Below are 11,081 nucleotides of genomic sequence, written 5' to 3'. Positions count from 1 at the left end.
AGGTGCAATAGGTGATCTGGAAAATGCTAACTTTAGCCTGCTAGCATTGACAACATACAATCCCACCCACCCTGCAAATCGCTGTCCAAAGCCATGCTTCCTCCAAAACACATGAACACGCACAGACCAGAAGCAAGATGACCAGAGACAACGCTATTGATTACATCATGTGTCGTACACCGCCTGTTGAGAAAACTTTACAGTACAGAGAGTAACAGTTCTACATAACGAACAAACAACTATTTTCCAGCCATTCTCGCTCTGTCTGCACAGCGCTGATGACGTATGATGTCGGCGTGAACAGGCTGTGCAGTGGTATGCAAACACACGTTGTGTGACAGACAGGGTCCACCGAATGCAATAATTAAACAAACATTTTATGGTCCTACGCCTTCTACAGTAAACATATATTTGTAAAAATACATTTTGATTGTTTAACATTGTGACTGCTATCAGGATATAAGGAGACTTTCAACCAGCATAACAAAAATGTTTCTGTAGAGAATCACCTATTGCACCTTTAAGTATTAAAGCATACATATTATTCCATTGAGATGCGCTCATATTTGAGATACAGCAGGTTTATATTATTTATTTTTCCAAGTCGACACCATAACAGGGGCAGATGTAACACTTTCATATCTTGTAAATTCAGTTTTAGGAAGTAGTCTTTCACAATGTCAGTATATCAAATGACCATATTACTCGACTCATCTGCCTTATACATAAAGATAGCTGGCATATTTATAGAAATCTGAATTATGTAAAATGTTAAATGTTAAAGCAAAACAAAACACAAAAACAACTGCCCCTGGTCTCCCATATACAAAACCTGCAAAAATGTAACATACATGTAGCATCTTTAAAAGAAAGTGACTCAATTAAGTGCCATATTTGTATTCCAAAGCAAATGCAGTTTTATATTAAAGATAGAAAAAAAGCAAAGTAAATCACTGTCACACACAGCTTGTTAGTATTGCAAAGGAGAACTACATATACAACATCTTCATATTTACATACAAGTTACAACCGAAGAAATTATAAATATATCTTAGTTAACTTACAGCAGTTACATGAGACTGAAATTTCTGGACTTAAAAAAAAACAGCACTCTTGTTAAATAACTGGCACCAATCCTACAAACAAATGAAGTGGTTATATAATTTAAATGAATAAAATTAATGCATGTTTGTTCAAAAGACTCTGTATACATTAACCGTTTTTGACCCAAAATCTGATTTCTTTTCTGAAAAAGGAGGAGTGGAAGGTAAACCGCAATCATCTCCAGTTGCCTCGCCAGCCAACAATTCGAGCTGCCAAGACCAATAAACTACTATGTGGCCTAAATGCACCATGTGTTTTAGCAGCAAAAACATAGTCCTGAACCTCGGAGAACCGACTCCAAGGTAGTTTTGAGAACTCAAACACATATGGGTTTAAAACATCCTCAAATAATCTTTATATAAAATAAACATGTACACAACAAATTTGAAAGCATCATAAACATTTCCCAGTATATATAGGGCGAATTTCACAAAACCATGTCCAAGTAAAATTAAACCCAATAAAAAAAAAGAAAAAGAAAGAAATGGTTTTGCATAAAACGTCGGTTTAGATTAATGGCCTGTCTGAATCCTCAATAATGAATGGCTAGAAGGGGTGGAATAAAACTGTTTAAAGCACAGGTAGTTCCAGTCAGTTTAATCACTGTTCTATATTAATACGCTGCTTTCATTGAAGCACACACACACACACACAAATCACTCGCATAGCTGAATTGCTACATTATATTACTTAGCAATGAAGGGGTTAAGTCACTGTTTTTTAAGGAATTTAACTCACAGCTGCACAGATGCAGGTAATTCACATACACATCTCTCTCTTTCTCTCAATAATTAATGCAAATAAATGCCTCATTCTTTCAAATAAATGTAAAGTTACGCACTACTTTATATCTGTGTGTGATTTAAAGTAGACAAAATGCTAGATCTATCTAACTGATGAAACCGTAACCGATGAAAAAATAACCAACCCTTCCGGTCAAATATTGTGCTGCAAATATCAATAACAACTTTAACTTTTCAATGCTGACAAATAACCTTGGTATAAGCAGGATAATCCACGGCTAGCTGTGCATGAAGTGATTTGAATGCACTCGGTTGGTTCTTTGCCTTGTCGTGCATTAAAATAGCTCAATGCACAGCTAGCCGTGACTTTTGCAATATGAGAATCTTTCCATGACAGTTCAACACATTTCCCACATGGTCCTCAAGCTATTTATTCTCAAATAGGATTCTCATTAACACAATTTAAATATATTACAATAATGAGAATATATGGCGTTACAGTAATAAAAAAAAAAAAAAAATGGGCTCACTCTTAAAAATAGGCTTGACTTTTTTCCTTTTCATTTTGGGGGAAACATGACCTGGACATGATCCTGACAGGTTTTGTGACATTCACCCAGTCAGTTGCATTCACCTACACAAATAGCATAGCCCTATAATTTTATAGACCGCTAAATCATGTGCAAGTGCAAGGTGCTTTACAGATTCTGGTTGGCTGTTTTTTGTTTTGTTTGCTATATAAACTCGGAACATATTTTAACATCAAACAAGAAATGCCAGAACGATGTTCTATATATATATATATATATATACACATACATATATATATATATACACTGGCTTCATCTTTGTCAAAATAACTCTTTAAAATGGACTGTAATTTGTTCAGTGTGATTCTTCATGAGTGTGTAAATTCTGTCCTTTGGCACCATCACAAGGTTTTGTGAACGAGTCTTTCAACAGTCCTAACGCTTTTAAAAACTACTTCAAAAGAATAAAACATTAAAAACCCAATCCAAAGTACAGAAAGTTCATAAATACATTTTTATCATGACAATATGAGAGCTGGATGCTGAGCATTTCCTAAACTGATAGTCCATGAACAGATAATATAAGCTTGCATTAGAAACAAAAAAGCAGTTTACTTCAAAGAGTTTCTCTTGTGTACAAAAAGGCTCAAAATATCAGTCAGTGTTTCTTTTTTTTCCCTACTCACAAGGTCTGTTCTTTGACTCCAGCGTGCTGTGACCTTCTCCATAGTTCAAAGGACACAAAAAAAGCGTTGCGCAGTCCAAAGCGAGAGGTCAGAAGACATTAGAGGCAATCCCAATCCAGAATGTCACGTACCATTTTTATATATGTATTACTGATGTTTAGAGTAATGCAAAGGAAACTTTCAAGTATGAGGTCCGTCTCAAATCTATTTACAGTTCATTTGGCTGTTGGTGTATTTATGAATTAGCTTTCCTCTGTACCATCTGCTTAAGCATATATATGTATATATGGTCCATATGACTGTACCTACCTGTTTTACTTCTAATAACAGTGTGCATTCAAGCCTTTTTCAGGCAGATTTTAAAGTGAAACCGCCAATGACATTTGTTTTCCCGTATATGTCTGCCTCCATGTTGACCGCGTCTGTTCGTACATTTTTCACACTTCGCTCTCAGTAGAGGCTTTACGGTTCGGGACCCAGCCGGTGTCGGGATGCGCACTATGATGTTGGGCCGTTATGGCAAGGGTGGTGCTGATACTCGAGCACTCTGATTGGTCGCCCTGCAGCAGCTGTTCAGTTTCTCCATCATTCAGAGAGGCGGAGCTTGCCTGAAGCGAGACGGTATCTGTGCGCATGCAGGTGTGAAGCCCAGCTCCTCGACACACCTTCAACTGTCTCAAGTCTTCCCAGTAAAGATCCTCTCCTGAGAGCAGACACACGCCTTCCACGATGCGGATCTTCTCTTTAGTGTAGCCTCCATCCCCAACACCCTGGACCTACAGGTGACATTCAGCTGCCATTAGAAGTGACTTTAAACTCAATTTGGAGATACTATTGTGAAAAAGTAGTACACTTCACTTTAAGTAATACTCACACATCTAAGTAAACCACATACTTTACAAGAACATACTTAGGTGTGATCTCAATGTATTGTTTTCTGACACTTGATTGCACTAAAATAAAAATGTAATATAGTTTAAATTTATAATAAATGCAACTTTTTTGACACACCCAAGTAGGACTTAAAGGATTAGTTCACTTTTAAAAAAACTTTTGCTGATAATTTACTCACCCCCATGTCATCCAAGATGTCCATGTCTTTCTTTTTTCAGTCGAAAAGAAATTAAGGTTTTTGATGAAAACATTCCAGGATTTTTCTCCATATAATGCACTTTACTGGGTACCAAACAGTCCAAGGTCCAAAAGACAGTTTCAGTGCAAACTGTTCAAAGGGCTTTAAACGATTCCAGACGATGAATAAGGGTCTTATCAAGCGAAACGATCGGTCATTTAAAAAATAAATAACAAAGTTTAAGTTTTATAAGCTCACATGCTCGCGTCGCTCTGTTCTGTGTGACTCTCCTGTTCGAACTCGTTCATCAAAATGAACAAATCTTTTTACGAGTCATTTGATTCATTTAACGACCGAAATGAACGAATTGACTCGGAAAAAGATTTGTTCATTTTGATGAACGAGTTCGAACAGGACGAGTTTGCACTGAAACTGTCATTTGGACCTTGAACCGTTTAGTGCCCAGTAAAGTGCATTATATGGAGAAAAATCCTGGAATGTTTTCATCAAAAACCTTAATTTCTTTTCGACTGAAGAAAGAAAGACATGGACATCTTGGATGACATGGGGGTGAGTAAATTATCAGCAAAAGTTTTTTTTAAAAGTGAACTAATCCTTTAAGTACATCTTTATATGTGATTTCAAAATTGTTTCTATTATCTCTGAAATATGGTTAAAGTTACTGTTGAATGCACTGACATGCATTTATGGTAAACTAAAATAAATATACTTTGATGTAATTTCTATTGAAACGTGTATGTCATGAATTTAAATATATTTGTAACTACACATATTGATGAAGTTGCAATTTACTACATTTAAACTATATTCACTTTAAATCTCATATTGAATAAACTAATCAAGTGCTTCACATGTGATTTAGTATGTTAGTCAACACAACAAAATACGTGTACTTAAAAACATGACAAAAATTATTAAAACGTAAAATGTACTTTAAAGTAACTTAATTTGACATTATTATAAAGTGCACTTAACAAGTGTACTTAAGTGTTAAAAATAGTCTTGAGAGTGTACTCTTTAAATACACTTAAGTGGCCTTTTATTTCCTTGTTATTACTCTTTCTGCAAAAAAATATACTTTTAAGATTTGAAATACACTAAAGTGCACATTCAATAAAATACAGTTATGTGCACTTTTCACAAGTATATGTTATTATTAGTATATTACAACCCATTTACTTCTATAACTTGTCATTTTCTGGTTCGGGGGCTTAATGGTGATTTTAAACAGTACAGTATTTCTTTTTATATGGCATTAAAATCACAGTGAACGGAAGTTGCGACCGACTTCAGTATTGTGACATACTTTCAGAGTGAAACGGAATATTGCATGAGAAAAAATGGATTAGATCTTGAAAAAGTGGGCGTTCCATTCAGCTCAGCTCGCAGCAGACTAACAGCTGGAGAGAATGTAAGAACTAAACTGTCAAACTGACGTCATCAGAGAAGGAAGGCTATTCCAGTACATTTTCAGATTTGGATCGAAGATTGCAAAGAATCAACTTGCACGGATGAACTGTTCACCACAAGGCTAGTAATGTGCACTAACAAAGTAAATAAGGTACATTTTGATTTCATGCTGACTTTAAGAATAAAGAAAAACACCACTGCACTTCAAAAGAAAAGGTTCACAACTCATGCTACCTCAGGCAGTATAGGCTAAGAAAACACTTCTTTATATCATATCATCATCATCTTAGTAACATCTATAAATGATATCTTGCACGTTCATGCAGAAATTATTTTCAAACTGATTACATGCACGAAGAAAAAGTTGGGATGCTGGATTTGAGATCGAGCATAACAGTTGGTCACAATCACAAGGCTGACTTCAAATTAGGGAAGCAAGGACATTTTCCCAATTTTTATGACTACCTTGTTTGCCATTCTGATGAAAATAAAAGGGGGATGTCAAAAGATGAAAGGAGAAAGGGAGTTGTAAGGATGATTGAGCTGCCGTGGAAAACATGGGGAAAAAAAGATGAGTGGGGACTCTGTAAAGAGATCCGAATACTGCTCACAAAATGATGAGAACAATTATGAACAACAGCCAAAAAAACAGTATTTTCCTGTCATCACTGTAAAGCTGCTTTGAAACAATCATTGTACTGTATAAAGCACTATATAAATAAAGGTGACTTGACTTGGCTGATGTACTGATCAACAACAATTTACATTCATCTAAATGTGAAGGTGAAAATGGAAAGAACAATAAACAATACCTCTTTTTTATATCGCAGTTGGTTGTGTATTGCAGGTTTCTGGGCCGTTTCTATTTTAACCTCCTGTGTTGAAGTTCTGTACGAAGGGTTGCTGTAAGTCAAGTTGCTGACTCCTGGATCTGCAAACTTGAATTTTTTGTGCCTGGAAAGCAAAAACAACAACAAAAAAATTAGTATGAGCAGCTGAGAAAAATGATGAATTCATGAAACTTCATAAAGTGCTTCATAAAACCTGGAGACCTACCTGTAAATAATGAATGCAGCTATGAGTATCAGGATCGCCAAAATTGACAGAGCTCCGCCAATCACGTAGCTGATATGAGGGCTCTCGTCTTTATAGAAATGGTCAAAATGTAAATGTTCATTCACACTTGCTTCATAATGTTCATTATTCTTATACAACAGAATTGTAATCCATTTACCCCGAGGTGCAGACACCACATGGTTCTGAGAGCAGTCCTCTGGATTGAGACTTGCATCTGTACAACTGTGAGGAGAAAGTGATGGGATTGGACTTCATTCTTTAAAGAAAACTTTTTTTTTTTTGACTGGATGGTTGCAGTTGACTTACTTGACCACCGACAGGCCTTTGTGAGGTTTCTCTGTGGGGAGTTTTTTAGGGGCCTGGGTACCCATGGTGCCCTTCTCAGGTGCCGTGGGAATGTAACCAGAGACTAGTCCAGAGATAGAATCAGGGTTATTATACCATAGGAAGGTTATTTGAAACTTGATGTACTAAAATAAACTAAAACTGAAATAATAATTAATACAAACTAATTTAGACATCCAAAAAAACAAACAACTAAAGACTATTACAAATGACAAAAACAAACAAACAAAAAAGAATAAACCTTTAACTTTAAAAATTAAAATGAACAAAGAAAATATATTTTAAAAACTATTTTGAACCCTTGATAAAAATATAGTATCTCGATGACAAAAATAACACTGGGCAGAATTGGAATACTGAAAACTCTAATGTAACTCTAATAAACTCTATTTATGCTAATGTATTAATAATAAATAATAAGGACATGCAAATATACATGGATATTCACTTAAAATGGATATTCTCAATGAAAATGTTCATTCTTATAAATACAGGCATATATGTAAGCTATCAATCAAATTTCTAGAAAACAAAACTGAAACAGTTTTTGTTAATTATATAAATAATACATGAAAAACTTAAAAAATAGAATTAGTTTCCTTGGCAACTAACTGAAATAAGTTGAAGTACTAAAATTACTCAATTAAATAAAAATAAATAAAAGCTAAATAAAACTAAAACTAAAAAAAGTAAGTACATGATTAAAAAAAAAAAACCTTAAAATTGAAGTGAAAACTGAAAAAATAAAAATAAAAGCCAATTCAAAATATTAATAAATACTATAACAGTACATACCACTAAAATGGTAATCTGGTAGATGTAAACGCAGTCATATCATTAATATAATTATTCATTTGTGTCATCTCAATGTTCAACAGTGATTCCTGTGCATGTTGGACTCACTTGTAGAGCAGAGTCTGCTGTCAGGCTCATCTGGACACGCGCACACAAAACCGTTGCTCTTCGCAAGACACAAGTGTGTGCAACCCCCATTATTCACACTGCAATAATTTGTGCCTTGAAAGAAAGGATTGTAAATGTTACCAATATATTTGAATGGCAACTATAACATTTATTCATCATTAATGTGCTCACTGTTCATGCACCAATAACAATCTTGAAATTATGATAAAACTACACTATATAGGCAACATTCGTTGTTCGATTTAAATTCGATAAATCAAACAAAAGATCATATATGAGACTAGTGTTTTCCAGCTCTGGTCCAGGACACATTTTGGACGGCTCCCATATTTGACGCATACATTTCAGGTGTTCCTCTAAAGAGCTGATGAGTTGAATCATATTTCTTTGAACAGGGAGACATACAAAATGTGCAGTGATGTTAGGGCTCCAGGATCAGGGCTGGGAACCACAGACGAAGACCATCAGAGGATTTATATATAACATTTCACTTTAAGAATCCAAACACTTTTTTTTGGGGGGGGGGGGGGGGGGGGGGGGGGGGGTGGGGGGGGGGGGGTTGGATTTACAAAAATCATTTAATCAGAATTTCATTCAGAGAGGAAATTACTCAATTTTAAACGAAATTCAATAGCCAAGGTTGCAGCATTCATAGTTTTCACATGACGTCTAGGAATGCCCACCTGGAGGGAAAAACAAGGCTTTCCTCCATTGCTCGCCAGTCATTTTTACCAGGTTTGTGATAAATACTAATGTAGTAAGACAGGGATATTAAAAGATCAAATTCAGTATACATCTTATTGATGATGCATACTATAAAGGCAAGCAGATGAACCATTATAAAGAAAACGCTTAACCATTCAGCGCATTGCATTCATATTCTGGGCTCATCTGCTCACCTGTATAAAAGTATGTATCATCAATACTATTTATACTGAATTTGATCTATCATCATCAATGTTTCAGTATTTTAAGGCACTTTAAGTGTTTTTCACGTCAAGCGTTTCAGAATGTCCCGCAGTTTTTAGTGGTTGAAATGCTGAATATGGATCACAAGCACATAAAACTTGCATTTTGTTCACATGTTTTTGTTTTTCTTCTTTTGAGATGGAAAATGTTGCAGTTCTATGTATGTTTTTCCCTCCAGGTCTCCGTGCAACACATGACTGAAAACTATGAATAGCAGTGATTCTCAACCAGGCGTCCTCAAGATGACTAAAAAGTATTTCGTTAATACATTTAATACTAATATATTAAAATAATCAAATCGTAATCTAAATTCAAATGTTAAACTAGATTTTTTTTATTCTAACCAAAAACATGACATAAATGGAAAATAAATGTCTTATATAACATAAGAATATAATAATGTTAAATAATAAAATAGAAATAATAGTAGAAAAATCTGTTTCCCTTTTCAAAACTTTGCTTTTAATTGAACAACAAATATCTTTAAACGTCTGAAATGACAAAATTAATTGTGGATAATTAATGAATACTCACTTGCAATAGATATTCTGAATGAGTATGTTTACATAGGCCAAAATTCGGATTAATATAGGCATGTGTTATTCAAATTTCAAACAAATTAAACACTTATTAAAAAAATTATTAAAAAAATTAAAAGATAAAAATAAAACCTTGACAACTAACTGAAATAAGTTGAAGTACTTAAATCACTAAAAACTAAAATAAAAATAAATTAAAGCTAAAATAAAAATATTAAAAAACAAAAAATAAAAATGACAAAAGCACACAAAATTACTAAAACTTAAAGTAAAAAAAAAAAAAAAAAAAACGTAAACTGATTATATCAATACTCATGCGTTTTTTTGTTAATAAAAGAAGCTTGAAGACAAGCAGCTTTGTCATAATTCTAGCAGAAATAGTCCAAATCAAGGGCTTTCGGGTCAAAAGGGTTGAGAACCGCTGCTGTATAGGAACTGGTAAAGATGCTTAACATTTAAGCTTAAGGTTTCTAACAGTTTTTACTTCTTCCTGTTGAACACAAAAGAAGAATTTCTGAAGAATGTTGGTACCAGACAGTTAGCGGTACCCAACGACTTCCATAGTTTTTTTTTTCCTACTATGGAAGTCAATGGCTACCGTCAACTGTCTGGTTACCAACATTCTTCAAAATATCTTCTTATTTTGAAAGAAACTCATATGGGTTTGGAACAACTTGAGGGTGAGTAAATGAAAATTTTCATTTTTGGTTGAACTATCCCCTTAAAGATAAGGTGCATCAGCATCTCCCAAATGTTTAAATATGATGTTCTATGCATAAGAATTGTAAAACCCTTCAAAGTAAAACATGTAGACATGTTGAGCTCTCCAGTTCAGGCCGAATAAGTCAATCTTACCAGTCTGCCTTTGTGGTGACACCACTATGATGTCCATGAGGCCCTCTACATTAGCCAGCACAGTTTCCTTACTACGACCTGTATGCTTATCTACTCGCTGAATAGACTTGGTCTGCCAGTCCGTCCAGTAAATCCAATGGTCTTGCTGTGAGATTCGGGAAAAAGGAGTTAAAGGAGAGTATACCGGTTTCAACTGGAGACAAAGAAAAGGGGTAAAAAAAAGGGGGGGAGGGGTGGGGGGAGAAAGATGGGAAGAAAAAGGAGGGTCAGAAAATGGAAAGATGCAAAGGAAGAGAACATCATGCTAAGGTTATAAATGCAGAGACATAAGTGAAAGAGAGGATGGGTCAGTGGAGCAGGAGGTGGTGTGAGTGACACACATTGAGTCGATAAGTGAGGGTGAGGATCAGATATGGAAAGGTACCTGCGTGAGGGCAAACGGGTGTGAGACGGGGCTGATGAGAATTTGACGCAGTTTGCCATTCAAGTCAGAACTTTCTATGCGGTCCAAGTGTGCATCCACCCAAAAGATCCTATACATGAAATCACGTGATAATTCAGTGATAATTCTCCAAAATGTTTGAAGGTACTTGCCATGATAATGGTACAAAATAGAGTCTGAAATGCTTTAAGGAAGACATCTTTTTAAGCAAATGAAGAACGTCAAAAGTGAGAGGTGCCTTTAGAAAATGTTAATATTAAGCCTCAGGATTTCAAAATAAATATTTTGTCAGCTCTTGCAATTATCAACATTTAGGACATGTCGAAATACTGTTAAAATCACAATTTGTGATGTAATGTGTTTT

General features: G+C 34.9%; 1 protein-coding gene across 3 annotated transcripts in view; it reads right to left on the bottom strand.

Moving 5' to 3' along the window:
- Positions 1-2,710: 2,710 nt before the first annotated feature.
- lrp4 (low density lipoprotein receptor-related protein 4) overlaps positions 2,711-11,081 on the bottom strand; it is a 109,985-nt gene continuing 101,614 nt past the window's right edge. Inside the window, exons 31-39 of one of the 3 annotated variants that reach the window (XM_056257849.1) lie at positions 10,700-10,808; positions 10,276-10,468; positions 7,892-8,005; positions 6,950-7,052; positions 6,801-6,865; positions 6,623-6,710; positions 6,379-6,520; positions 6,032-6,109; positions 3,751-3,839 (exon numbers count right to left, since the gene is read on the bottom strand). In XM_056257849.1, the coding sequence (XP_056113824.1) occupies positions 6,068-6,109; positions 6,379-6,520; positions 6,623-6,710; positions 6,801-6,865; positions 6,950-7,052; positions 7,892-8,005; positions 10,276-10,468; positions 10,700-10,808 (856 nt within the window). In that variant the 3' untranslated portion in view covers positions 3,751-3,839; positions 6,032-6,067. Of the gene's footprint in view, positions 3,840-6,031; positions 6,110-6,378; positions 6,521-6,622; positions 6,711-6,800; positions 6,866-6,949; positions 7,053-7,891; positions 8,006-10,275; positions 10,469-10,699; positions 10,809-11,081 lie in introns of all 3 variants that reach the window. The other 2 variants (XM_056257847.1, XM_056257848.1) reach the window with 2 other exon arrangements.

This window comes from Rhinichthys klamathensis, unplaced genomic scaffold (assembly GCF_029890125.1).
Source record: "Rhinichthys klamathensis goyatoka isolate OS25496 unplaced genomic scaffold, OSU_Roscu_1.1 h1tg000145l_1, whole genome shotgun sequence".
Classification (NCBI taxonomy): domain Eukaryota; kingdom Metazoa; phylum Chordata; class Actinopteri; order Cypriniformes; family Leuciscidae; genus Rhinichthys; species Rhinichthys klamathensis.
This window is presented reverse-complemented; position numbering and strand designations above follow the sequence as displayed.